The 27,971-nt window shown below is 44.9% G+C and overlaps 12 protein-coding genes across 12 annotated transcripts; 4 read left to right on the forward strand and 8 right to left on the reverse strand.

The window, feature by feature from the left end:
- Positions 1-2,567: 2,567 nt before the first annotated feature.
- On the reverse strand, positions 2,568-3,665 carry PUMCH_001609 (uncharacterized protein; the record flags this gene model as incomplete). Its single annotated transcript, XM_063020652.1, has 1 exon — positions 2,568-3,665. The coding sequence occupies one exon, from the start codon at positions 3,663-3,665 to the stop codon at positions 2,568-2,570; it is 1,098 nt and encodes a 365-aa protein (XP_062876722.1).
- Positions 3,666-4,357: 692 nt separating this feature from the next.
- On the reverse strand, positions 4,358-8,329 carry PUMCH_001610 (uncharacterized protein; the record flags this gene model as incomplete). Its single annotated transcript, XM_063020653.1, has 1 exon — positions 4,358-8,329. One exon carries the CDS (start codon positions 8,327-8,329, stop codon positions 4,358-4,360), a length of 3,972 nt encoding a protein of 1,323 aa, XP_062876723.1.
- Positions 8,330-10,372: 2,043 nt separating this feature from the next.
- On the forward strand, positions 10,373-12,118 carry PUMCH_001611 (uncharacterized protein; the record flags this gene model as incomplete). The annotated part of the gene is made up of 1 exon (XM_063020654.1): positions 10,373-12,118. One exon carries the CDS (start codon positions 10,373-10,375, stop codon positions 12,116-12,118), a length of 1,746 nt encoding a protein of 581 aa, XP_062876724.1.
- Positions 12,119-12,182: 64 nt separating this feature from the next.
- PUMCH_001612 (uncharacterized protein) lies at positions 12,183-13,877 on the reverse strand (the record flags this gene model as incomplete). Its single annotated transcript, XM_063020655.1, has 1 exon — positions 12,183-13,877. One exon carries the CDS (start codon positions 13,875-13,877, stop codon positions 12,183-12,185), a length of 1,695 nt encoding a protein of 564 aa, XP_062876725.1.
- A 492-nt stretch (positions 13,878-14,369) lies between these two features.
- Positions 14,370-14,918, reverse strand: PUMCH_001613 (uncharacterized protein; the record flags this gene model as incomplete). The annotated part of the gene is made up of 1 exon (XM_063020656.1): positions 14,370-14,918. The coding sequence occupies one exon, from the start codon at positions 14,916-14,918 to the stop codon at positions 14,370-14,372; it is 549 nt and encodes a 182-aa protein (XP_062876726.1).
- Positions 14,919-16,234: 1,316 nt separating this feature from the next.
- PUMCH_001614 (uncharacterized protein) lies at positions 16,235-18,007 on the reverse strand (the record flags this gene model as incomplete). Its single annotated transcript, XM_063020657.1, has 1 exon — positions 16,235-18,007. The coding sequence occupies one exon, from the start codon at positions 18,005-18,007 to the stop codon at positions 16,235-16,237; it is 1,773 nt and encodes a 590-aa protein (XP_062876727.1).
- Positions 18,008-18,428: 421 nt separating this feature from the next.
- On the reverse strand, positions 18,429-19,178 carry PUMCH_001615 (uncharacterized protein; the record flags this gene model as incomplete). Its single annotated transcript, XM_063020658.1, has 1 exon — positions 18,429-19,178. One exon carries the CDS (start codon positions 19,176-19,178, stop codon positions 18,429-18,431), a length of 750 nt encoding a protein of 249 aa, XP_062876728.1.
- A 1,428-nt stretch (positions 19,179-20,606) lies between these two features.
- PUMCH_001616 (uncharacterized protein) lies at positions 20,607-21,080 on the forward strand (the record flags this gene model as incomplete). The annotated part of the gene is made up of 1 exon (XM_063020659.1): positions 20,607-21,080. One exon carries the CDS (start codon positions 20,607-20,609, stop codon positions 21,078-21,080), a length of 474 nt encoding a protein of 157 aa, XP_062876729.1.
- Positions 21,081-21,513: 433 nt separating this feature from the next.
- On the forward strand, positions 21,514-22,914 carry PUMCH_001617 (uncharacterized protein; the record flags this gene model as incomplete). The annotated part of the gene is made up of 1 exon (XM_063020660.1): positions 21,514-22,914. One exon carries the CDS (start codon positions 21,514-21,516, stop codon positions 22,912-22,914), a length of 1,401 nt encoding a protein of 466 aa, XP_062876730.1.
- Positions 22,915-23,384: 470 nt separating this feature from the next.
- Positions 23,385-24,968, forward strand: PUMCH_001618 (uncharacterized protein; the record flags this gene model as incomplete). The annotated part of the gene is made up of 1 exon (XM_063020661.1): positions 23,385-24,968. The coding sequence occupies one exon, from the start codon at positions 23,385-23,387 to the stop codon at positions 24,966-24,968; it is 1,584 nt and encodes a 527-aa protein (XP_062876731.1).
- A 180-nt stretch (positions 24,969-25,148) lies between these two features.
- PUMCH_001619 (uncharacterized protein) lies at positions 25,149-25,985 on the reverse strand (the record flags this gene model as incomplete). The annotated part of the gene is made up of 1 exon (XM_063020662.1): positions 25,149-25,985. The coding sequence occupies one exon, from the start codon at positions 25,983-25,985 to the stop codon at positions 25,149-25,151; it is 837 nt and encodes a 278-aa protein (XP_062876732.1).
- A 678-nt stretch (positions 25,986-26,663) lies between these two features.
- Positions 26,664-27,572, reverse strand: PUMCH_001620 (uncharacterized protein; the record flags this gene model as incomplete). The annotated part of the gene is made up of 1 exon (XM_063020663.1): positions 26,664-27,572. The coding sequence occupies one exon, from the start codon at positions 27,570-27,572 to the stop codon at positions 26,664-26,666; it is 909 nt and encodes a 302-aa protein (XP_062876733.1).
- Positions 27,573-27,971: the final 399 nt, after the last annotated feature.

Raw genomic sequence — 27,971 nt, forward strand, 5'->3', positions numbered from 1 at the left:
CCACAACTATCAACTACAATCAACAATCACACCTCTTTGTGGACTCGATTTGTGTTGCAATGGGCAAGAAATCGGGCAAGGCCAAAAAGCAAGGAGCGCGGGCTCCCAACGCGAAGGATCTGAAGCCGCAAACGGCAGCTGTCGGCGAAAATAATGGCAATGACGATACAGTGGAAAACGAAGAATCCCTAACTGAAAAGCCATTTGAACAAATTGAGCTCAACGATGATAATGAGGAAGTGAAAGGAACCGAATCGCAGGGAAATGTTGAAGATAGCGCTGAAATGGCAGCTGTGGAGGCCAATTTATCAAAGGCCAAGATATCTGAAGAAGACGCACAATTGGGAAATGAAGACACTCCAGATTTGATAGGGTCAATACCGCCTGTACCAGAAGATTCTATAGAAGATGGTTCTGAGTTGAATCCCGATTCTGCACCAGAAATAGCCATGGATCGTGAACCTTCGAAAGATGAAAGTGACGATGTCGACATAATTCAGGCGTCGCATGCCACTGAGAGCAAACAACTTGTTGTAGAAACCAGTACAGACGCTGCAGTTGAGGAACTCAATGAGGACGAGCATTATAAAAACGAAGACTCTAATGACAACGATCACAATGAACTCCCAGAAGAAGATGATGATGATGATGATTTCGGTTCATTTGATGAAGCTTCATTTGAGGAGCTAGAATTCACTGAGCCTGAGCCAGCCCAACCGCTGCATGCTGAATTCAGCACTGCTGTTTTAGAGAACACAGAGGTGTTCCAAAAGAACCTCGAAGCGGTCTTAGAGAGAATCCTTCCAATTGAAGAGACAATCACAAACGCTGCTAAAGAACCTCTTCTCAATGAGACTGCCCTCGAACGCCTTCATAAATTCTCAACTCTCCCGAGACTCAATCCTCCAAACTGGACCAAGCTGAAGATGCGCCATGAGCTTCTTCTCTCGCTTGGTGTTCCTATCAACTTAGATGAGCTTGACTCTGCGCATAGCTCTGGTCTGAGCGCCAAGATCGTGGCCGCCAAACGGAGGTCCATCACCGAAAACGACATTCAGTGGGGTGACTTCAACATTCCAGACATAGACGCATTAGACATTTCTGCTGAACGGAAGCTTCAGCTCATGGAGGAAACACATCAAATTCTTTCAGCCATTGAAGACGACAATCTCAATAACACCACAGAGCTGTTTTTGCTACAGAGTGCAGAGCATGTAGTAGACGAGAAACTTCGACAAATGCAAAGCAATCACGCCCGGTTGGTCGAGCTCACCGCTATTTGGCTGGCCCAAATCAAGGAGCTTCGGAACAGTCAGGAGATGTTCGAGTCGGTGGTGCAGAATATGGTGGGTTACAGACAGAAGCTTCAGAGAAACGAGATACTAGAGCGACTCAGCAAGACTAAGCGTGGAAAGCGTGTGTTCTGATCCTATGAATTAGGTTCACGAGATCGTTTCTTTTAAAATTAATGTTTGAATGAACCTTCGAATCGCCTCTCGACTCATGTATCAGATTCAGGCGTACCTAGATAATTAAACTCTAATACACATTTGCACGACAGATTATCTCTCCAGTTGGAAAAAAATTGCCACTGTTTTACAAAATATACCCGTATATTCATACTCTTATCGATCCTCTTCCTATCTTCACGTGACTTTTTCACATACTAAATCCAAACTACATGTTCACTAAGCTTCTACTACGACCATTCCAACAGCTGGGTCTTTTGAAAGCTTTTTCGAGGTGCTCTTCAACCAAAAGTACACGTGTAACGAAGTCTCAGCGTTTGTTGGGTGTCTACACGAAGTATGCATGGGTTTTGGTGAAACAAGCCTACGTTTCGAGGCATTGGACCGCACAAGAGATCGAGCATGAGGTCGAGAGTCGACTAGGAAACCGAGCTTCAGAAGCTGACAAGTTTGAAATACAGAAAATTGCCGACTTGTGGCAGCAAAACGTGACTATATCCCAGATACCAAAAACTCGGAAAGTCACCAATGACCACTTGAAAAAGTCAGCAGAGATGCAATTATTCCGAGAACAGCTGAAAGAGGAATCGGCTACGGGCAAATCCAGAGGGAAAAGAACCGACTCAAGTGAATTGAGTGAGGAGGTGTCTGCCGTTCAAGCATGGAATTACTTCATGGCCATGAAATATCCCGAATACAAACATCTTCTGAAAAAGGAGGCACGCGCGAAAGTGGGCTTACTTTGGCGCAATATGTATCCAGAGGAGAAGGAGAAGTATCAGGAGGAATACCGCCAATTGAAGGCACAGGGAAAGGACATTTTGCTGGGCAAGATTGTGGATGCAGCCACTAAATTAAAGGCGAATGAGAGAATCAAACGAGCTAAGACTGCGGCACATTTGAAAAAGCAGAAGCAGCTTGAGCTGCAGATGGAGACATACCAACAAGAGTAGAGGGCAACCATTCGTTAATAATGAAACACAAAAGTTCACTTTGCAATGTACATATATATTTTCCATGAGGAATCTACAGACTTAAGAGAAATTTTAAACGTTTATAATGAGCTCAGCCTGAAGTGAAGGTAATGTCCAGGAGGTTTTAATACACAATTGCAGGAGCATCTTCATCGTCAGCGTCATGTTGACCTAAATCGTAGATCTCAAAATTGTTCTTGTCAAAAATTGAGCCGACTTTCTCCATCGAGAGTTTCCTTTGAGCTACAAACTTCAATTTCTGCCACGGCGCATATAGGCTTGGTAGTTGAGGTACAAAGTCGGCCAAGTATTCAATAGCAAGCCGGCATTTGCTCACATCTACGATTTGAGATACCAGCAGCTCATCGATGTATTCTGTTGGTATTAGCGTCAACTGAGTGCTCATGAGTGAGAGAAGGTCACTTGTGAACAATGGGTTAGCCCTCAAAAAGGACTCGCAGCGCAGAATCAGGTACAAAAGCGTCGACCATTGTGTACAAGAGCAAAGATTCCCCAACACGACGAAATGTATAAGTGTAAGCTGTAGCTCAGCGAGAAAGAGATCTTTATCATGGCCAAAGAGTTGTTCAAACTGCCACGAGCGATCCAAAGCGCTCCGTGTGAGCTCCTCTCCCATTTTTTGCGGAGCTTGCTGTTTCTCCTGTAGTATGGTATATTTCAATTCCTTGTGTTCTTGGCTTTCTAGCTTCAAAGTCGGTTGGCGCTTCTTTAGTAGTTCTGCCAACACCATGTTTTCCTCCAACAGCGGTGTTGCAGTACTAATTGGCTCCGGAGGTGTAGGGATATACTCCTCTAATGCCTCTGTATCTACAAATTTTGTCAACTCGTTCCACAATGCGTGGGTTTCTGGATACTCGATCATAAGAGGGTAGAGTTCGCCTACAGAATTATCCGCCGGTATTATAGTAAAAACAGACTGCTCCTCGCTCCAGTCAACAGATAAGACCTGACCTTCTTCTATAAAAAACCACCATCCGTAGCGCAAACAGTCTCCTTGTGATATCGATCTGGAAAAATGGAATAAATGAAGCCCTGGAGGTATAAGCTTTATTCCTTTTAGAATGCCTTGAGCAGTTAAGAACTGCGTATCAATTCCGATCACAGCATCCGGTCCGAGATCTTCTGGGTAATGAAATATCAAGGTTCCATTTGGAGGACCCATTGTAACTGAAATCTGGGGTAAGCCTTGGTTCAGAAACATCAAAGGTGTTTGAACAAATTAAGAAAAAAAATGGAGAAAATGCATCCAAATCGATATTTCTATACTTGATGTGAATATTCGTGATGTTCCTTGATTCGATGATAGCTTCCCCAACAGTTTTTGTGTCCGTGCGTTAAACACACACTAAAAGTATCAAAAGGTATTAATAAAATATGATGTATTTGAGTCCGTGCTCCTTCAATCCGGATTTTGACGCATTGTCTCATCGTTCATTGTAGTTCGAACGACAATGAGATGGAGGCTAATCTTATAAATTTACATAAAACATGAGAGAAAAATCATTTGATATCGAAACCTGAATTTTTATATTACATAATTAATTTAATATTGTGAGAGAAAAGTCACATCTGGACACGAGAAGGGAGTCTTCAAATCTTAGAAGTCCTCTGCGTTGATACCTGTTTTATTGCACATTTGGCGGAAGGTTCCGTTCTGGTGGAAAAGTGTTTTGGGGGTGTCGAACTCGACAATCTGTCCCTTTTCCATGACAATTACTCTGTCATAATTTAAAATCGTCTTTAAGCGATGAGCGATACACAAGATTGTGCAGTGTCCAAACTCAGACACAATGGCATCTTGAATTTTCTTGTCAGTGGCATAGTCCACACTGGATGTTGCCTCGTCCAAGACCAAAATTTTGCTCTCGCGAACCAAGGCTCTAGCGAAGGAAACTAATTGTCTCTCTCCAAGTTGGCTCCCTCGTTCTCGACAACACGATCCAAATGGAAACGATGGAGATCTGGGTCATTAATGTTTTGAAGTTTAACTGCCTCTATTTCGCTGGCATCAACAATATTTGTGCGGCGCAAGACATTCCACAACTGATCATCTGTTTTCTCGCCAAAAGGATCGAGGTTCTTCCGGATAGTTCCATCAAAGAGAACCGAATCTTGTGGAATGATAGACAATTTTGAACGGAGATTATTGAGTCCAAGGGTTGAAATGTCAACTCCATCTATATGAATGCTACCACCAGTCATCTCTGTAAGTCTGTACAAAGCTACCATAATGGACGATTTTCCGGCACCAGTACGACCACAAATACCAATCTTTTCATTAGCACGAATGTTAGCAGTGAATCTGTTGAGAACAAGAGGCAAACCTGGTCTATATGCCATCTCCACGTCTTGAAACTCAATAGTACCCTTCTCAGGCCAGGTAGGCAGAGGAGCCGTGTCAGAAATTATGTATGGGGCTTCTTGTGGGAGATCGTGGACGTACTCGAGAATACGCTCGGCTGAGTTCATATCCTGTTCGACTTGAGTGAAGATCACCACAAGCATCGAAACCAAACCAGCAGCCAGAAAAATGTATGATAAAATCAAACCAACGGAAGCAGGCGAGATTGAGAACACCTTGAATACACACAAAAGCGAGATCAAAAGCACAAATGCGACCATCATACAAGTGACTGCAATGTCTAACCATCTCTGATTGGCCACAGTGAGATAATAAGCTTCGTTCATGTTGTTAATGAGCTCCGAGTTTTTCTGGAGAAATTGTTCACTCCTACGATAAATTTTGATTGTCTCCATTCCGGTAAGGGCCTCATTGAAATTGTTGTACACCTTCGATCTCTGAATAGCTTCCAAACGTTTGATTTCTCTACCAGAGGCTTGATAGAACCCGGCAACGAGGAGGAATACGAAAATAAGACCTGGCACTGCGATCGCAATCCAAGGAAGGTAAATGATACACAAGATCAAAATTCCAGACAAGAAGATGGAGAAGAGAGATACGAGCGCAACTTTATCACCCATCTCACTGTCTAAAACATCGGTGTCTTTTGTGAATCTGTTGATAATTCTTCCCATAGGAGTGATGTCCATGTATGCCATGGGGACATAGAACACACGACGGCATGCCTCGATGTTAAGAATACGGGATGCTCTGTTCATAATAAAGACCACCGTTGCGAAAGAAATAATGTTAAAGGCCACGGCAAGTACGACAAAGCACGTATAGATTCCAATGTACCATCCATTGCTTTTGCCTCCGAATTTGTACTCAATCCAAAAAGACAACCAAGTATTCTGAAATAATTCAAAAAAGACATACAATATCGTCAAGATAACAGAGCCTGGAAGAATCCAGTTGAACTTGAACCCGCGGGCACCGGCTCCAATGTAACGACCAATGACATCAAGTCCAATAGCATTGACGGATTTCTCTTCCTCACTGACAAGTACACCATCTTCTTTTTTGAATACTCGGGCGGGCTCGCCTTGAGGGTCGTTTTGAACAGCCATTGGATCGTCATCTTCATCAGAATTAGAGCTGGCGTGAGTATTGTGCTGCATGAGGTCGCCAAAAGCTTTGTTATTTTGAACGAGTTCGCTCAACAGACCAAGACAAACAACTCCATCCGAATCCATAAAAGCAACACGGTTAGCTGAAGAAATCAAGGAAAGTTGATGTGTAGCAAGGATACGAGTCTTGTCTTTCAAAAGACCAGTTATACAGTGGTCCATGATGTGCTGGCCCACTTTGGCGTCAACAGCACTGAGAACATCGTCCAACAAGATGATACTAGGTTTAGCATACACTGCTCTGGCCAAACACAAACGCGCTTTTTGACCACCGGATAAGGTAATACCACGTTCGCCAACTTCTGTTTGATCACCAGCGGGAAGAATGGCTAGATCGGCTTGCAAACAGGTACTAAAGATAACCTTCTGGTACCACTCATCGTCATAGGGAAGTCCGAATAGAATATTATCTTGAACTGTAGCATTTTGTACCCATGGAGTTCCACACAAAACTAGATCGCCATCAATGTTGATGGAGCCACTAGTAAGTTTCATGTTTCCTGCAATTGCTTGCAACAAAGATGATTTACCTGAGCCAATTTGGCCCGTAATAGCAAGAAACTCACCATGGGCGACATCAAAATTGAGCGGTCCAAGACGAAAGGTCTTCTTTTCTTGCTTTGGACTTCCTTCTTTCTCATTCAAGCCAATGAGCTCAATACCAGGAAGAGGGGTCGAGGGATCCTTTGCTCTCTGTTTCAAAGCTTTCTTTTGGTTCTTGATAGCCAACTTCTTTGCCTTGACTTTTTCAGATTTTCTCTTCTTTATTGCTTTCTTTTCTTCATTTGACTTGCCTTCCTCATCCTCGTCCTCAGACTCATCGTCAAAAACCTCCCACTCATAAGAGACATTGGAAAACGTCAAAGCGTGTTTGGATTCTTGTGAGCTATTGCTGGAAGATGATAATCCAGGGAGAGATTCAATGGCAGAGTCTTCCTCAGCAGAGAGGTAGCTGCCGACACGACCCATACTGATCATGGCGTCAACCACCGATGCCAAAGAGAGAGGAAGAACAATCAAGACATTACTTAAAAGAGCGAACAAAGCGACCGAAGAGAAGATAGTTGCAGGATTACGTCTTGCAGGAGTTGCAATAGCGTAAAGTACCAAGAATGCAGCCCATGAAGACACACCTGTCAAACTACTAGCCACGGAGATAATGACACTTCTGACGATCTCCATTTTCAAAAGAAAGCTCATTTCGGTAGTTCTGGTTTTAAAAATCATGTCAAAGTAAGGCAATTCCCATGAGTAAAGCTTAATAATCTTCAAGTTATTGAGCACTTCCTTAACCAAGCGGACACGCGAGTCTGTTTGCTTCAAAGCTTCTGTTCTATAGTTGAAAAGCAACATACCCATTCCACCAGCAAATGCCAAGTACGCAACCATAAGCCCCACACCCACTAACGCAGGAACATGGATATTGTATAAAAGAAGACCGATGGCGATGCAAACAGGGATAGGAAATGCAACAGTCCAAAGAGAGAATCCAAGACCTAAGTCGATTCTTGAAACATCTGTACTCATAATAGAGGTAATTTTGGAGGCTGAGTACTTTTTGCGAGAACGAGCGCTGAGTTTGAACGATTTGTCCAAGATCATTTTGGTCAAAACACCACGCATTCTTGCACCAGTAAAGGTAGACAAGTAAAATGCGTGATTAAGACAAATACCAGAAAACAAGGTCATGGCAGAGACACCGATGGCAAAGCCAACGCCTTTTCCGTTATTCAGCTCGAGACCTAAGGTTTTCAATGTGACGTAATTGATAAGACGTTTACTCAAGAGCGGTTCTGTGGTTTGTACCGCCAATGCAGATGCCATAAAGGCCATTGCGGAAAGATAGTCCAAACGGAAAGTGTCGAGGGTGGCAAGAACAGTCAACCAAGGACCCGGCTCGAAATCGAGCATATCTTCAGCCTCCAGTAGAGAGGAAGTTTCCGGGGTTTCGCCACGAAGGTACACTTTATTCTTGATGTGTTTTGCCTTGAATTGAGCAAATCTCTTTTGGAAGTTCTTGTTAAACTTCTCGGCCAATGGCTGCACCTTCACATGCTCGTTCAAACGGAACAAGTCAGCCGGTGTAAGTGTTCTTTTATATCCCGACTTTAACACGGGCAACAACCAGGTGAAAAAAACGAACTCGATGGGTTTGGAGTACTTTGGATAGTCGGGATAGGTGACTCGTTCTTCCTCCAACGGGATTGGAGGCACAGATTTCAGCAAGAACGGCGTAAACAAGCGTCGCTGGAGGACCATGGTCTCATCTTCGAGCAGTTCTTGGGCCGAGGGGCCAGTTTTCAGGAGATGTTTATCTACAGAAGAAGAGCTCATCTGGGATCTTAGGGAGTGATGAGATTATGGATAGATTTCTTATCTTGTGTTGTTTCGGAGAGAATCTCTTATTGATCTGAATTGGGGGTAACTCGGAATAAATCTGGTTATGATATATCAGTTTGTATCGGAACTGTTGTATTTGATCTTGATTGTACTTTTAACAATAACTCTCAATTGTGCCTTATCCTGAATGTATCTGTCACTGGCAATAACTCTGATTAGTTGTGGATCTGTTTTACTTTGTCCCGAATAGTATCTGTCGGTGACTTGATCTGTATTTGCTTGTTCTTTGAATTGATTGCACCCTGGACTGGTTCTGATTGGATATTAGCTGTATATGATTTTGAGAACTGATTGTCTGGTTGTATCTGATTCAGATAATTGAGTGTCTGATTGTAACTGATTCTAACTTGTTGTCTGATTGTATTATCTGTCTCAAGGATTCACTGAGTATTCCCTATGGTCCACCCTTAAATGCACCACGGCAGCAAATCTACAGATTGATCAAAGCTGTTCTCGGGAGAATCTACGAATTTTTTTAAGGAAAAGCCGTGCAGAAAAGCGCAAATATATACCCCAGAGTTTGGTTCTGTAGGTATCAGTGGCAAAGGCTTAGCAACAGGAATAAGGCTGCAAATGAAAACAGAGGGAGCAATAAAGAAGGGAAGAACACAACTGCGCCGGAACTGAACAGTGGCAAAAAAAGAAAAAAGAGCCGCAAAAGCATCGAAATTTCACATTCAAAACTTTTTGTAAATTTTTCTTTGTTCACACTAAATCATCATCTCCAAACCGGACTACTAACCCAAACCAACAACTCCCCGAAGTAAGGACAGGTACCGCAGGAACTGGATGGCGTATCTGAAACACTTTAGCTTTTTCCGCAGCGCAAAACACACAATCTGAAGCGGTGCTACCCGAAACAGAAACTGCCGTGTCCGCATCGGGGATCGCGCCGTACGTGAGCACAGGATCTGGTTGGATGGTCCAAGATTTTGACGTAATGGTTATGCGCATAGACAATGCATCGCATCTGAGAAACCGTACACACGGAAGTCAATGCACGAAGCTAGAAAACATGGTTCTGGACAAGCCTCTGGATAATAGGTTTTGTAAGTGTTTTTTTGCTGTGTTGAGTGGCTGCAACTAAATAAGGTCTTGGGGAATGTTTTCCGGTACGTGGATATGAACCTATAGAAACAGAAATGACTATAATTTGTGTGTTTGTTTAATTTGATATGTTTAAATGGATGTGTGAACGGAACACACAGCCCGGTATCATCCGTTTTGGTCCGCTTTTGTCATGGGTGCGTGTGGCGACCGCCGCCAAGAGAAAAGCGTTTGAAATTGGCATAATACTACAGCTGATCGTGTTAGGGACTATAGAGAAGAGTGTTGGTTGGCTGAATATTGTACGGTGGTACATTCTCGATGCAATCTATGGGGATCAGAACCGACACTACAAACTGCCGATTGTTCTACATCAGGACACAGGGGGCCTCCAGGATGTTCCTGTGGAGCCCTATGAGATTGCTACTGAATTTTTCTTCTCAAAATACGGAACAATTATTGCATGAACTGAAACCGGTGAACCAGTAGAGCGACTGTGGCTCCCCAACTGTGAGATCAAGGCTTTCGGCGATCTACATAATCAACTGGGAAAAAAATTTAGAACAAGAATTTCCATCTTGAATCTTCGTCAAAAGTTGGCTCTGATTTGAATTAAAATTGAAGTCCATTTCTTCCTCCAGAAAGTTACTCAAAGTTTACCAAAACTCCACCGCCAGAAAATAAACTTTCATCACCAAAAACAGCAACACAATTCCATGCTAAATTCCGTTAAAAAAAATCACCTGCTGTGACCTCCTAACCGGATAAATTCTCGCTTGGAAACCGTACGGCTCATCCCACTTCGGCCAATCTCCCTTTTCACCGGCTTATTGGTCGCTATCATGATAATCACCCGCCACCGCCTGCAGTACCGCACTTTGACCGATAGATAACGGTTTTCAATCGTCTGAAAAATTTCACTTCTCAACCATGTCTGCCAGCAAAATGCCACCTTTGCAGCCAGAAACAATCAAGGATTCGTCGACTGGAACCGCGGGAATTGTTGCGTGTGAAGTCGCTGCCGAAAGCGATGGGCTCATATCTCAATCGGCGCTCAAATCTCACAATTATGGCTCCAACTCCGCCAGCAATGACGCTGAAGACGATGAAGACGACAAAGCCGTCCTTCCCAAGGCCCAGCTTCGTCTTCTTGTGGCCAGTTTGTTCATGGCCGCTTTTTTGGCTGCGCTCGACACCACTGTGGTCACCACGTTACTTACGGTGATAGCATCGGACCTAAAATCGGTCGAGAGAATCAGTTGGATCGCCACTTCGTACTTGTTGTCATGTTCGGCGTTCCAGCCGCTTTTTGGAAAGCTCCTGGACATTTTCGGCCGGAAACTGTTGCTTGTGATCTGCTGTGCTTTGTTCGCTGTAGGATGCTGTATCTGTGTCACAAACCTGCTTCCATGGCTTGTGTTTGGACGCTTTGTCACCGGATGTGGTGGTTCCGGTCTCACCACTTTGGGAACTATCACTTTGTCTGATTTGATCCCTCTCAGACAGCGTGGTTTGTACCAGGGAATGGCCAATATCTTTTTCGGCTTGGGGGCTGCCTCAGGAGGTATTGTGGGCGGTGTGGTTTCCGACCTCTTGGGCTGGAAGTACGTATTTGCACTTCAAGTGCCTCTTGCCGTGCTTGTAGGTTTGGCTATTCATATGTACTTGGTGTTGCCTGAGGGTTCTCCTGGTCTTGGGGCTGCGGGAACTGAGTTCTCTGAGAAATTGAAGCGTGTGGACTTTATGGGCGCTTTCTCCCTTGTCTCTGCGCTCATGCTTTTGCTTGCTGCCACCTCGATGGGAGGAAAGGAATTTGCCTACTCGCTGAAGACTTTCATTGGAATGCTTCTTTTGTCTCTTGCACTTATAGTTACTTTCATTTACGTGGAAACTTACGTTGCAGATGAACCCATCATTCCAATGGCAGTCATGGCCGAGAGAACCGTGTTGTCTGCATCGTTGGCCAACTGGTTCTATACCATGGGTGTGTTCACCAACCTCTTCTACGTTCCTGTTTTCTTCCAGACCGTCATCGGACTCAGCGCTACTCAAAGTGGTGAGCGTATCATCCCCAATTTCTTTGCTCTCTCCTTGGGTTCTCTTTTGACTGGTCTCTACATGCTGAAGACAGGCCGTTATTATACCTTGTGTGTTGTGATCGGCTTAATTTCTACATTGGGAATGTTGAGATTATTTTATCTCGATGAAAATGCCACCTTGTGGCAACAATACACCATTCTCGTGCCTCAAGGTTTGGGTTACTCTTCTGCCTTGACCATCACTTTACTTGCATTGATTGCTTCTGTCCCTCAAAAGTATCAGGCTTGCACGACTTCTATTCAGTACACCTTCAGAGCCACAGGATCTACGATTGGTGTCTCTTTGGCTAGTGCCATTTTTGAGAAGGTCCTCCGTGAAAAACTCCGGGGACTGATCCATGAGGCTATTCCCGACTTCGAAAAGGCTGAGAAGATTATCAGAAAAGCTCTTGAGACGACTACATATGTCAAACACGCCCCGGAAATTGTGCAACACGCCATCAAGAACTCTTATAACCAAGCTTGTATTGCTGCCTTTGTTTTCGGTGCCATTTCATTAACCTTGGGATTCGTGTCATCGCTCTTTATGAGAGAGCACGTTCTTCACAAAAGCATTGAAAGAGATGAAACTGAATAGTTTTACAGACATGCTCGTTCATTTCATATAGATTATAGACTTTGATAGATTATGCACAGATAAACTAAACATTCTCAGGTAGGATATCTGAAGATTTAGATGCTGAAGGATCAACACTCTTGATGAAGAAATTATGATTAACACCTCCGTAGACCATGAGGGCAGCCGGTTCGGACGTAGGTTGAGGCTCGTGTGTGTCTATGGCAGAGTCAATAGTGTACAAGTTCAGCAGATGATTGGCATTCTTCAAAGGTGCCTGATCTGAAGATGATGTGCCCAAATTGAGGGAGAATCCGCTCACCTCCCGTGATAATGGAGAGCGTTGGGTATTTTTTCTTCTTGTGAGATTGAATTGAGGAGAAAGATGTGGAATACCAATGTCGTGATTGCGTAAGGTAGGAGACGAATGCTCCAAATAAGGCGAGAGAACTGGCGACAAGACTTCGTCGTGTCTCACGGCGCCTTCAAGAGTATCCTCGATGACGTTTTCGATAAGCTCGTTTTGGGTGTTCAAATTAACGTTAATCAACAAAACAGAGATAAGAATGCAGAATACACCAAAGCCGTAAACAAGGGCACTGGATGATGAAGATGGCTTTTGATGGCCCGTTAAATGCAAGATGATGAAGTCGGCGAGAATGGTGATGGGAATAGAAGAGGTCAACGCTAACGACGTAACAAGAGGACTGGTCAAAAGCATGGCAAGGATCGTAAAATAGTCCGAGATCACTGAGAGCACGGAATTGATCATAATCATGGCGAACGCAGTGTTGCTTTCAGGAAGCTCGAACGGCTCGAATCCTAGCGAGTGCGCCACTACAAGCACAGGGAGACCCAACACAAAAGTAAAGACACCAACCCAACCGAAGAGTTTCCGCTCATCAGTGGTCTTATTACCCATCCCGCATCGCACCTTCATCACTAAAAGGTAAACTCCGTACGAGAAAGCGCCAAGAAGTGCTAAGAGGTTGCCCAAAGCCGGGTTTTTTGGTTCAAATTTACTATCGTTGTTTCCAGAGGCCAGCTTTTCGCCCAAGCTGATGAATATAACGCCCATGAGACTAGATACCACACAGACAACCTTCTTCGAGGTGAACTTATCAATGCCTAGGGAGACACCCATGAAGAGCGTAAACATGGCTGTGGTTGAGCCAAGAATGGTCTGGTTGGAGGCAGAGGTATACAATAGTGCAGACATCACCAAAGCGTTATAGATATAGTACACAATGGCTATCTGTAGTGCGAGCAGGAGCACCTCTCTCCTTGAAAGCGGTATCGCAGCATCATAGGCAGAATCCAGGCGATCTTTGTTGGTCAAATCGCCGGTACTTGAAACCAAGTCCAAATCAGAAAAAGAAAGAAGCGGAGAATCAGACTGTTGGTGATGATGGGCCGTCAGTTGGCGTCTTACTACACCTAAACAAGCACATCCGGCCGCATAGACAGTCGCCATCAACTCCGGCAACAAGTACAACAGAAAGCACAGCCCGGTCAAAAACAGCAAGAAGAACGGCTTATGGTAGTCATTGGTTTTCAAGACTGCGTTTACGAGTTCTAGTCCTATGAGCCACGAAACGATGGATATCACGAGAAAAATGACCCCCAAACGGAAATTGCTTTTTTCTTGTTCGTTGATGAGATCAATTACCTCCAGAACATTCAGGAGAATCGTGGTGGCTACTTCCTGTGCTCTGATTCTGGGGGATGATACGGCCTGATCCGGATTTCGCTCGAGATGCGCCGATTTGGTGGGGTGCATAGTAGCAGAATGGAGCGGTATGATTGGCTGGAATTTGGATGGAATAGTAGTGACCAGTGACTTTTGCTGCGTTGGCGCAAGAAGAAGTAGGTGGTAGATTTAGTCTGGGGTTAGTAGAATTTCTTTATCGGAGAGTACTGCAGGCAGCACGCAATCACCTTCCAAAAGAAGAGGAAACACCAAAGAAAAGTGAAGAATTGAATTTTTGAAGTTCTGTGATTCTACAATTTTGCGATTTTGCGATTTCGGTTTGTTTACATGTGTAATACTTTCTTAGAATTGTATTTTCAATTTATTTTCATGTGATGCATTGTGTTATCTGGTACACACTTCAATGGTGTCTTTGACGGCATATTCTCCACCTCGTTCGATACTGCTTGTGAGGGGAGGCCATCATCATATACGATTTCGTTTAATCTGTTCACTTTTTCCTTTTTTTTAGGGGTTTTCTTCCAGGCCCTTGACGTCCAGCGCCTAATCTTCCTCGACCTCCTAGCTGACCAACATATTGACAGACATCTTCATCTTTTGCAGGTCGCCATGCAGCTGATCAGAACCGCCGGAGCCCAGCTCGGAATCGTCCTTCTCTAATTTCTTATACAGCTTCCGGATCCGCAGCACCGCCACTTCGGACCCGTCGTGAAGGTTCTTTGCGTGCCGTAGAAGCAAGTCGCGGCGCGAGAATGGGCGCGTACAGATGCCACACACATACGGTTTCAATTTGTTGTGGGTCAGTAAAATATGGCGTGTCAAGTGTTCCTCGCGAGTAAACGCACGCTGGCAATGCTTACAGTTGAAGATGCGCGAGTTTCCGGTGGCCGTTTTGGTCCCATACGTGCCATTGTTGGTGAGAGAATTGCCATAGTAAAACTCTTCTTCTTCCTCAGCGCCAGCGGTAGCTATAGCTCGGGGCAGTCCAGCGTAGTTTAAACATTGGGTTATGTTGGATACTGGGAGAGGCACCAGATCCACCTTTTTGGCATAGGTATAGAGGTATGCACCATGATTACCCGGCGCGTAAGGATCGGGTATATCAGCCATTCGGATATAAAAGAACTTTTGTTTTTTTTTCTTTTTCACTTATTATCGTTGCACACCCCACAATTCTAAAACGAGAGGGGTTTTTCTGCAGGAGCGATAAGCCGTTTCAATGGTCGGACCTGCAGCCAAGCACACTTTCACCGATCGGAGTATTCGAGGGGTAAGTCACACAAAAACGCCGTGCGACAACAGAGTGAATTAAACTTGCAACAGGAAAAGTCAGGTCTCTGTGTATTTCCAAAAACGGAAACGGGAATCCAAAATCAACGATTTGACGCGAAAATGTGTGTAGATGTACCACGGGAACAGCGACACCAACAGACTGGATGGTGGCTGCAAATTGAAACACAAATATGGAGGAAAAAACAGACCTAAATTCAACGTCTATTTCACACAAAATTGGCCATCTATTACCATCCCCGAGTACGACCTGTCATCGCATATATATGTCAAAGGATGTTCCCCGCAGCGGTGATGGCACGCCCTATTCGATGGCGGGGGTGGGAACACCGGAGGGGAGATGGAAATGACGGTTCTTTATATGGTCTGCGTGATGGAATGAAGCGTTGGGAGCGTTGGTTGCAGAGGGGTTTCGTCTCCTGTATTCGGGGCCAGTTTAGAGTTCGGATGTGGGATGATTTCTGCAGTCGAATGGGGCGACTGCGAATGGCTGCAAATTGTGGATGTGTGGATGTGCGTGGAAGTAGGTGTGTGGGTGTGAGTAGGTGTGAGTAGGGGTGTGAGTAAAATTGGGGTGTGAGTTGGTGAGTGTTAGAGTTGGTGAATTGGGCCATGGGTGCGCATGTGGATAGATTTCTGGGCTGAGACTTGGGCCGCAAAGGTTGTTCGTTGGAGCTTTTGTCCTGCAAGTTTTGTGTAGATGGCAGGTTGCTCTATAATATCCCGGGTCTAAGTCCGAGCGGGCTCGGTGGAGGTAGGAGTAGGCCAAGAATTAGGTGATATGACAACATCGTGAGCGTAGTGCGGTTGGAGCTGCTGTCGTTGCTTCGGCCGTGTTTGCCGCTATGGAAGTTCTGTGCTTGTAGCCCTTACTCTGATGCACACGTTGTTTTGACAGAAGTACGGGAATTATTGCAAAAGGCAATTTTTAAGATTCAGATCCGCCCTGTTTTTATTCGTTGGCAACGGATCCATTTGATTTCATTCTTTGGAAACAGATCCAAATTGTTTTCGGTCGTTGAAATAGTTTCATTTAGTTTCATTCGTTAAAAATAGATCCATTTGCATGCAATATCGAACACCATCAATCTTCTTTAAAATTACACTCAGCTTGCGATTTCATCACCTTCACCTCATTAGCGCCGGAAATATGGTGAGTACATGTTCCAAATCCGATTGATCATACCCTTGGTCGAGCTCAGGTTCTCGTCAGAGCTAGCCATTGCAAGCTCATTCAAATCATGGTGGAACTCAGACCGCAATTTCGTTGGAATTATACTTCTCGCCAAAAGTGTCAAGTTTATGATTTCAACAAAGAGCTTACCGTCGCCGATGAGTTTATCTTCCGTCTGCTCACGGTTCACTAGCTTCTCGATCTGGTTGAGACTACGCAAGCAGTCGATCCGTTTGGACTCCAAGTCTGCTTGAAGCGAGCTCTTGTTGTTGAGAGCCTTGTTGCCCTGCCACAAGATGAACAACGATGGAGAGATAGACAACACTCCAAAAAGAAGCTGCTGCAGTTTGAGAAGTTTGTCGATACCATTGATGGCAATTCCACCATCCACCTTAGTCTTTTGAACCTGAATCAACATCGAACGAATCAACAGCCCTTTGATAATGGACTTGTATGGGGTGCGGATCTCATTCTCGTACTGTGACATCATCATGGTAAGGTCGCCCTTGGAGACTGCTGCGTGAACTTCCTCTGGCGACACTTGGACATGGTTGTCTTTCATAAACTCTTCGACCATACGCTCAAGCGAGTCGAGATCTGACTGAAGCGACTCCTTAGATGCGATAGTCATGGTGTTGTCGTTTCTAAGAATACTGAGCATGTCTCCAATAGGTTTCACAATCCAGTTGTTCCAGAATCCCACCACAGTATCAAAGAAATTAAGTTTGAACCACTCAGCTATTTCAAAACGATTTTTCCATATATTGACTGTGGTGGATGGCCCGTAGTTAACAAGAAGTAGCAAAATTGGCCAGTAACGGGCAAAAAAGCTGGGCGGCGCATACTGGTAGATCTTCGAATTATCTTTCTCGAGCTTCTTTATCGATTCAAGCTGGCAGCCGATGTCAGATCCACAGGAGGTCAAGATTTGACTCACAATGTTCGAGTCCTCGGTGATGTTGTTGAGAATGAGCCCAAGATCGCGGTAATAGTCGTCCAATAAAGTATTGAGTCCCTCTATTTTTTCTTTAATTTCCTCATTCAATGCTCCGAGAGGAACCTTGAAGAACTTGAGCTTCGAGTTTTGTATAATGAAGTTACCACTAAACCCGTCAACAGTCTTGCCCAAAACGTTGCCAAAAGCCTCAATGATCAAATTGTACAATCTTCGCACAGACCACAGACTATTGGAGGCCGCAGCCACCTCTGCAAATACATTGGACACAACACAATACGTTCTGTACGGTAAGCTCTGCACTCCATACACCAATTTGGCTCTGGTCGAGCTCTTCACGTCGCGCCAATACCCAACCTGCGTCTTAGCCACCAAAGTCTTGTGAATGATCGTATTGGCCAAATGGTGGAGCACGATCATGCGTGTGTATTGGTCTACGATGGAAATGAGCACCCCTTGCTCTTCTCCAGTTGCCGAAACAGCACTCAAACGGGCACGATACTTTAGTAAGTTATCAATTGTAATTCCAGGAACAGAATGGAGCTTATCGTTCCCGATTTCGGCGTCGTAATAGAAATCTGTGAAGATTTTCCGCACAGGATCCGAAGAATCGGCTTTCTCGCCATCGGTCGAGCTTTCAATCTCCGGAAACGAGGCCAAAGTTACGTTTGTGCGTGCATTCATGCACCGAAGCTGCTCCACCACGCGGGCCGAGATGGTATTGGAGGTTTTGATCTGGCGGAGTTCCAGATTATTGAGGCCGGGATTGAAGAAAAACATGGCAGAATATATAGACAGAATGGTAATGAGCGCTTGTATAGTATAGTCTCGAATTGGATGTTGTCGGTGAAATCTGAGGTTGTGCTATCGTATTTCTTGTTCTTTTGGAAGATGTAGTAGAGGTTGCGATTGAAATGTGGGGTTGCGGAACTTGAACTAATGCTCGCATTTGTTTTCTCGATAAAAGCATTCTCTAATTATTTTTTTTCCCGGTTAGATTTTTCTATTTCTTCTTTAAGATATTGGTCGGGACTCGTTCCCACATAGATCTCTATTTCATTTGATCCATTGGTGCCCAAGGGCGTTCGGATCAGATTCGTGTATGTATGATGTGATGTCCAATGCAAGAGATGCCGAACCCAAGAGGTACGATCTACGCTACCCCATGGGCCGGTGTCTTTCTCCTCTGCAAATCTGGCCCTTACTCCTCGTCGGCCTTCTCCAAAACGCCCAGCTCCTTAATCAAAAGGTCCACGTCCAGCTCGCTCCAAATCTTACGCACAACGCGTCCATCAGCGCCCAAACTAAGCGTAGCAAACTCCAACTTGTCGCTGTTCAAGTTGCTGCTGTCCACGGTCTTGGAGAGCACCTTGATGGCCAACTCGCACGCGCCGCGCAACGACATATCGCTAGCATAGTCTTTTTTGAGGAGTGTTTGAGCGGCAGAATTGTTGGCGCCAATCGCGGTAGCCTTCCATCCACTGTAATTGCCGGAAGGATTGGACGTGTACAATTGGAACTGGTATCTGTCGTCGTAGCCGGCATAAAGGAAACTCACACCGAACGGACGCAAACCTCCATGCTGTGTGTAGCCCTGCTTCACGTCACACAACCGCTTGATGAGTAATTCGCACGGAATCTCCTCGTTGTATGTCTTCAAATGTGTCTGCGCCGTCACACGGGCGTTGTTGACAAGAATCAGCGCATCGGCGGTCATTCCTGCGACTGCGCACATCATCTGGTCGTTGATGTGATACAATTTCTCCGCGGAGCCGTCTTTATCCAAGAGTTTGGAGGTGACTTTCTTTTCACAAGCAAGAACAACACCGTCGGCCGCAAGGATGCCGATGGCGGTTCCTGCATTGGCAATGGCTTCTTGTGCATATTCCACTTGGTATAGGCGTCCCTCCGGGGAGAAGATTGTTGTTCTGGAATCGTATCTTCTTGACATTTGTTGGTGGCGTGGAGGATCAGTATGGGGATTGAGAAAGATGGATGGAGGGTGGGTCACGTGAAGAGTATGGGGAAGGAAAGTAGGGAAATTGGGCTGAAATTCTTGGAGGGCGGAATGGGGGTATTTATATTTTTTTTAGTTGCGCGATTTTGTGCAGATTTTCTGGTTTTGTTGGCGATGACAAGTTGTAGAGGTGGTACTATTGGGAGGGAAGTATAGAAGGCAAGGCGATGTTCATGAATCTATTTTATAGGAAAATGAGATATGTAGAATAAGCAATTTTGGAGACGAAAAAATGGAAGTGAATTTGGACTTGGTTGAGATTTGAAATTGAGGGAAGAATACTTGTTAGTGTGTTGAGGTGATTAATTGGAGATGTATAGATGATGTAAAAAGCGAGCCAATCGTTCACTATATTTTATCATATTGATTCTGATTATGATTTTCATTCATTTTGTTTGGATTCATTTGTGATTGCATTCTTACTGCTTGTTTGAGTTCTTGGCGGCGTTCTCTCGAACACCTATCACTTGCAATGGGCAGGACACAATCGATTGGATTGGTAGAAATAACATAATTCGAGACATCCCTTATACTAGAAGCTGTGTTAGATCGCTCGATCGCATAATATAGTGTGCAGAAGTGGACAGATGGGTCTTACAAGTTTTTAGCTGGCAGTGACTTCAGTGTTGCTTCGATACACACTATCAAAACTTCTTTCTGCCATTATATAGTTAATACAATCAGAATGAAATTCTGTGTCTCTCTGTTCTCTCATCTTTGAAACTGTAGTTCCTTCGCGAAACAGAAATAGACAGCACGCATAATTGAAACTGATATCATGGTATGGATTGGCACGAAAACAAGAGGCTCGATTTCAATCAATTCACAGATATGGTTTCGCCTCTAAAAATTTCGGTTCCTGATCAGGCTATATAGGGCTCTGTTCCATTACCAGAAGCATTCTACATTCCAAGAAACTGGAAATTATTCAAAGGCGATTAAACTTTCTTATAAAATTTTGGAATCAATTTTAGTTGGACAAATTTATCATCTATCTTATCAGGCAGTTTACCCCAGATTTCACTCAGTACTGCTTTCTTCTTCAAGACGAACAGAACAGTCCAAAGAAGAAGACTGGGTATAGGTTAAGGGCATATTCTCCATCATACCTCTAATATTAAAGCTTGCTCTTTCTCGTTATTCGCTTTTCTCTCAGCTTTGACCAAAGATTTGTAGAGAGCAAGAACACAGATCAAAAAACGAGGTAATTGCAGCAAAACCAGAAAACCGGCACCAAAAAACCAAGACTACAATCCTCCTCTTTCTCTAAAGCCTTTTGGCCTAGAACTATTGATGGCTCTGTCGCATTAGTGCCTCTCACAAGATACACAATACAAAACACACAAAAGAACACATTCCACAATGTATTTCTTCGTTTCTTCGCAAAATCTACCGATGGGGTATGAGGCACCACCCTTCCCTTCGCTATTTTGGCCCGCTGGTGCCTTTACATCTCGGTTCCAAAGTGCATATCTCTACTACTCAAGTGACATGTGGACTTTCACCGTTTGGTGGTCCATGATATTCTTTGGAAGTGCGTATTTCATGGCTGGAGTATGGTCTGGTCTCACGATGTTTGTTCAAAGTTATCGTCAGGTGCGTGTTGGTGCTCGGAAACGGACATTAGGCTGGAGACCGTTTTTCATTGTTCCGACCTACTTCGTGATCGGAAGTATACAGGGTCTCCTGAGTGGTGCGTTGGTCGGGTTAATTCTAATGCTCATTTACAAGGCTGGTTCTCTTGCAATGAGTACATGGATTCCTTTCTGTTGGGGGATGGCCTCTATTTTGTACCATATCTGTTCCAGCTACAGCACCAGTCTGTCGATCATGTAAAAAGGGATCTCTTTTCTCAAACAAGATTTGATGATTTTTTTGATGTCGCTTACCGCGTTGAGATGACTCTGCAAATGACCTCTATGGTCGTACATTATTGCGCAGTCAATCAAATGATCACGTCAATCTCTCAAATCAAGAAGAATTCGTGACTCTTTTCCCTCCATCAGATATACTATTGGTAAATTTAAACCGCCTAAAGTTGAACTGTTTACTGAGCACCTCGCATATTTATTTCACTCCTTGAACTCCAGGACTTCTAATTCTAATATCCACATTAATCAACAATCAATCTGCTCAATCCGCAGCTGGCTGGAGTAAGTCTTAAATGCAAAATTCCTTTAATTATTCCAAATGTAAACTTTTTCTAGTCTAAATTGTCTCCCATTTCTTGTTATCTTTACCCCGGATTCTGTCTCAAATCAACTACTCAATGAACGAGTCCCTAGACTTTCTACGGGTCCATTCGTTGGTTCATAAGTTATTTGCGCCAGAGTTCAATGTCGAAGATCGTATAAATTTTGCGCAGATGGCGCTCCAGATCATGGATCTGGCACAAGCACTTCATCCGTTGTACCCCAAAATTCTAGCGTTTTTGCAAGAGCACGAAGCTCTTACAAACGATATTTTGATGCAGTATGGTCCCCAGTGGGCAGCTGCAATCAAAGATCGTCAAATCGCTGCGCAATTGGAAGAGAAACTGGAGAATTACTGTGGGACAGAAACAGACAAATTAAGCGGATTGAGACCGAAGTTCTGGCAACTGTATGTCACAGGCGAATCTTCAGGGCTCTTTCTGCATATCAATCGGTTGGCAGCCTCGGAAATGTTCCGCCTCCACTGTAATGACCATGAACAGGTGATCCACAATCGGTACTTCGAGTTCTTGTTCTACCACGTGGCGGCCATCGTTTATGGCGAGCTCTGGTTCCAGAAGTACTGTGTTCTGGAGGAGGAACTGCGCGTGGACAAGCTGGCGGCAGAGACAAGGAATTGGCGGGCGCTTGAAAAGAAGGCATGGATGTACTACAACAACGTACACTTCTTGGTCAGCGCGCTCACGTACAAACGAGAGGATGTTGTGGAAGCATTTAAGGCTGAGTATCGGTATTTCTACTTGATTCGATGGCTTTGTGCCTTTGCAAGATTCAAGGACAACAACTTTGTAGACTTCATGAGTGATTTCAAGGCTTTGAAGGACCACATTGACTGTGTGTCGGAGCTACATTTGTCCCAGGAGCTTGCAATTATGTACGAGATTGCATCGCTCGCTACTAAACCGTTTTGCGAGCTTGTCGCTGACGAGTGTGAGGTTACCATGGAGCTCCAATCGGGTTCGTCGGATATCGAAGTCGGTATGTTCTCTGTAATCAGCAAATTGGCGGTTGCAGATTTTGCAGGTGCCAAAAGAGACATGAGTCTGGACCTCACAAGTCTTCTAGATGCCAATATGGGCTACATCTTCCCGAAAAAGCTGGCGGGGTCGTTCTGGAGATATTTGACAGTGGTCGTGGATCTGAAAGTGTTTCTACTAATAATGTCGTGTGCTCTGGTCATTTCTCGTGATAAGCTCTTGGATAAATTAGGCTACAAGGATGCATCTAGTGAACAGAGAATTGATGTCACAGCTACTATGGTACTTGTTTCAAGCGCGTTAGGCTTGGGACAATCAAATGTGACGTATGATCAATCCACGAAAATGTTCACTCGCAGACCAGTGACAGATCTCCAGAAGAGACTCGTTCTCCAGGAAGAGATTGAACACATGGACCATTCCATTGAAGCCGAAGCGGTAGCCCAGTTGATCAAATCTCGCTTGATCCAGAATGTTTAATGTGAACTTTTACTTTGACGAGGTCTGGATTGATGGACGAATGGCAATTGATATGTCGAATGCTGAGACGTTTAAGACTCCAGTACATTTTAAAATTTTGAACCATTCATTTGGTTATTACACGGAGAAATATTTTGGAACTTGATCAAAATTGTGCAGAACGTCTTTTATCTGACTAAATTCGTTTCGTTAGATTACGATTCCCCGTTTTAGCTCAAACAAAGAATGCTTCGAACCGCAAAACCAAGAATGGAGAAGAATTCGAAAGAATAAGAATTTGGTACTTTCCAGGTTTTCTCTCGATTTCTTTCTTGAATCTGTTTCAGTGCAAACTCTACAGATCCGATTCTGTTCCTGATGCAGGACTCTTCACTTATCCGATTTGATACCATCGGACTTCAATTCGATACTCCACACTCCATAAGCAGCCCGCTTCACCCTTGGATCCAGCGGCAAAAGTGCTTGTGACGATGTTTTCTGCAGTCACTCCCAAAATTACTATAAAAGGGGCGGCTTCCCGCCTCCAATTCTCCTTTCTTCATCTTCAATCAAGACCACCATTGTCGGTCCCCTACAAAACGGGACAGCCATTGCATGAAACGAGGAGACATATAATACCGACCGCAGGCCAGGTTACACCTGGGATCAGTGCGTTGGAGTACTACGAGCGTAGAATGGCATTGACAAAGGAAATGCCGAAGAACTCAGCAGCAATTCTCGTAGGAAACCAGGTTCAATTTGCGTCCGGCGCGGTATTCTATCCATTCCAACAAGATAACGATTTCTACTATTTGACTGGGTGGCTAGGGCCAGATGCTGTTGCAGTGGTGGAGAAAGTGGCAGATAACCTGAACGACGAGGATGTGGTGTTTCACTTGATTGTGCCTCCTAAAAACGCCGCCACGGATCTCTGGGAAGGCGATAAAAATGGTCTTGAGGGCGCATATGACTACTTCAATGCGGACGAAGTGCACGAATTGAACTGTGTAGACTCAGTTCTCAAAAAGATCATCGGCAGAAACGAAACGATCTTCTATGATGATAAGAGCAAGGGACGTGGCGGTCATGGTGCGAGTGGGAAACTTGCCCTGTTTTTCGGTTTTGGTGGCCGGTCTCAATTGTCCTCGCATGGCTCCATTATGGATATTCTTCCTGCCTCGAAAAAGTCCTCCAAACTGCTCAAATCAATTCTTGCACACCATCGGCTGATTAAGTCCAAGGCTGAAGTCTCAGTAATGCACAAGGCGGGTAAGATTTCCAGCCGTGCTATCAATACCGCTATCGCTAAGGTTGGTCTGGATCAACCTTTCCAGACAGAGAAGGTGTTGGCCCAATACTTGGAGTACGCCTTCGTTCGTGGCGGCTGTGATCGCCAGGCATATATTCCTGTCGTCGCCAGCGGTGAAAATGCGCTCACGATCCATTACACAAGAAATGATGATCTACTTTTCAAGGATGAAACTGTTTTCGTGGATGCTGGTGGAAAGTTGGGCGGGTATTGCGCTGATATCTCGCGCGCTTGGCCCAACTCGCCTCAAGGCTTTTCGGATGCGCAAAGAGACATATACTCTGTAGTCCTAAACGCCAATAAGGTCTGTATTGAAGAATGCTACGAAACTGGTTCGACGTCTCTCCAGAGCTTGCATGAGCTCGCTGTGACAACCTTGACATCTGGTCTTCGTCAATTACCCGGCTTCAAAACTGTCCTGCGTTCAGAGGTGAGTACAGAGCTCTTCCCTCACTATATCGGTCACCACTTGGGCTTGGACTTGCATGATGTGCCCAGTGTGTCGCGCATGAACGCATTGAGAAAGGGAAATGTGGTGACTATTGAGCCAGGTTTGTACGTGCCAATGGCTGAGAAATGGCCCAAGCACTTCAGAGGAATTGGTGTCCGTGTTGAGGACGACATAGCTGTTGGTAGAACCAGCAGCGATGTCTTGAACTTGACTAGCTTGTGTGTGAAGGAGGTGGAGGATATCGAGGCGCTAATTCGGTCAGGAAAAGTGACGACGCCTGGAGTTTACGATGAAGCTGTTGAAATCGAAATCTAACCGGGAATCTGTATATATAAACGGAAATTGCAAAGAGTTTAATGAAATCGATGGAACCTCCGACCCATTCGCACTACATTTGTAGAGATGTACAATCCTAGTTGTCTTTATAGTTCATTACTGCCGAAAAACCAGCGCTATACACAAGAAGCCCACCGCAATGGCCGCTGCAACATCGTCTTAACGACCTACATTCAAAAGCAAGTTGGTCTTGCTGTCTCCGCCCTGGCCAGAGGGCACGTACGACACGTTAGGAGCACCGGCAAGAGTCTGTGCAATATCCTTGGAAGCTTCCAAACGTCTAATCATCAACAAGCCATCACCAGCCTTGGCCAAAGCCTTGGAGACGGTCTCAGCAGCCTCGGCCTCACCTTCAGCACGAATGACAGCAGCACGACGGTACTGCTCTGCTCTCTCGACCAAGTACTTGGCTCTCTCGGCGTCTTGTTGGGCGATTTTCTTCTGCTCAACGGCCTTGGTGAACTCCTTACCGAAGGTCATGTGTGTGATAGAGACGTCCTCCAAACGGATGTTGAACTCGCCCGCTCTGCGCGAGAGTTCCTGGCGGATCCGCGCGGAGACCACTTCTCTTTGTGTGATGAGCTCCAGCGCATCGAATTGAGCCACAATACTCTTGAGAATCTCGTTACCGATGGCGGGCAACACTCTCTCGTCATAGTCCAAGCCAAGAGTCTGGTAAATAGTGGGCAAGTTCTGGACCTCTGGTCTGTGCAACACTCTAAGCGTCAACAGCACACTCTGCAAATCTTTGGAGCCGGTGGTGGTGGCGATGGTTTTCGGCTTTGTGCGGACATCGTAGATGATTGCTTTCTGCAACCAGGGGATCTTGAAGTGGGTACCTTCACCAATTACGGTTGATTGAACACCCTTCAATCTGTCGAAAATGACCGCTCTTTTTCCGCCCTCCACGTCGTACATGGCCGATTGGCCTAGCGTGATGGCTACACCTACGGGGACGGCGAGTCGTGAGAGAATATCAAGGGGTTTGAAGGACATGGTGTGGTTTTGTGGAGGAGGAAGGGTTTGGGGTGGCAATATGTACTAAGTGGAGGTCTGAGTGCAGGCGCACTGGGGACAGGATCTGGAAAAAAGTGGAGGGGGGGAGGGGTCGTATTTATAGTTTTTTTTTATTGCTGGAGTGTGTAGATGTTGCGCGATTTAATTGGGGGATGTGTTTTTTGTTTTATGTGTTTTGTGGTGTGTTTGTTTTACGATGTGGTGGTGTGTTATAGTGTCTGATGGTCAATGAGTGAGGCGATAAAGAATTTGATCAATTGTAGAGACGGCTTGGTTGTCATTTTTTTGTGTTATTATTCGTTTCTTTTCCTTTCTTTTTCCCGTTTGTTCTTTGCGTTTAAGCCCTTAGAGTCTTGGGTTATGTCTTTCCAAAACAGTGGTATCGCCGCCAAGAGACAAATGACACTTCAAATTAGAGAAAGCAATTTTATCGGGCTAATTGGAAGAAATTAAAAGAGATTGTGAAAAGACCGACCAGAATCCGGCTAGATTCGACAATTTATTCGACTTTCATTATAACTCAAAAACACATCCATCTCGCAATTTCAATCAACATCTCCATTTCCTCCACAGACTTTTCCAATCATGTTTATTGAAACGAATATTATATAAATTCTCTGAAACTAGAATCCCCTTCCTCTATTGCATACGTCGCACCTACTCGATTAGGTACACAAGTGTCCATGCGGAACCGGCGGCCACAGATCCAATGACCACCATCTGAAGACCCTCCAACACCTTTCTCTGTGTTCCACAGTCGTCACCCAAAGAAACAGAAGTCTTCACGAAACCAAAAATGAAAAGCGTGATGATCATCACAGCTACAGAAATAACAAGACCTGTCTTGACAGTGTCACAGAAAAAGTACGGAAGCAATGGAACGAATCCTCCCACAAAGTATCCGCTTCCAATGGTCAATGCAGAGGTGATCTCACGGCCAGCAGGAGGCTCCTCCAAGCCCTTGCCAAAGCGGATGACGAAGTCAATGAGGTTCTTGGGCGACAGGTCCAAGTCCTTCAAAAACGATGCAATGGTCAGTTCGCTGGCTCCCAAGTCAAACATGATCTCGGCGGCGTCCTGGTTGATGAGTTCTGGGTTGCGGAAAAATTGCAACTTCTCCTTCTTCACTTCACTCTGATAGTAATCGATCTCACTCTTGGCGGCCAAATAACCTCCCAATCCCATAGAAATGGCACCGGAGACCAATTCGGCCATACCACCTGTGATCACAAGCTTGGAGGAGCCAAGCGATGAAAGACCGGCGGTCAATGCAAAAGGCACGGTCAATCCGTCCGAGAGTCCGATAATGATGTCACTCATTACTCTAGGGTCAAAGTTGCCGAACAATCTCTGTTGTTCGTCATCTTCGGTATCAGAGCCACTGTTGTTTTTGGCAGCAATCACGGCTTCTTCGACGGCAACGGCATGGGAACGGCTATCTTGGGGCGATGCACCATATTGGGCTTGGCCAGATTCGAGGAGACTCTCGGCGCGGGCCAAATCTTCATCCGATTTATCGGATGTTTTAAAGAGATGCACAACGGCATTTTTGATCAGCACCAACATACTTAGAATGAATATATGGCGGAATTGGGGTTTCGAATGACGTCTAGAAAATGCGCAATTGTTGTTTTGGATCCAAAACTCTGTAATTCACACGCAGTTTAGAGGTCGGAAACGGAAAACGATAGAAACTCGACGAAAACTCGGTTTTTAAGAGCGATTTTTCTCCAAACTATTGAAACAGACTCTGCTCTTTCACGTGGTGCAGCTTATTCTGCCGTAGCTGGTCAAATAAGTGCTGTAGCGTCAAAAACGTGTACTAGCAACAAATCACAATTCAAGCGGGGAAACGGTCGAATTGAGGTTTAAAGTGGGAAATTCTATAGATGTGTGTCTACAGGAATATGTCAGATTCCACGTTTAGTTCTTCACGGTAAGGAAAAGAGTTCTGGTGAAAATTAA

Source organism: Australozyma saopauloensis, chromosome 2 (genome assembly GCF_035610405.1).
Source record: "Australozyma saopauloensis chromosome 2, complete sequence".
Classification (NCBI taxonomy): Eukaryota; Fungi; Ascomycota; class Pichiomycetes; order Serinales; family Metschnikowiaceae; genus Australozyma; species Australozyma saopauloensis.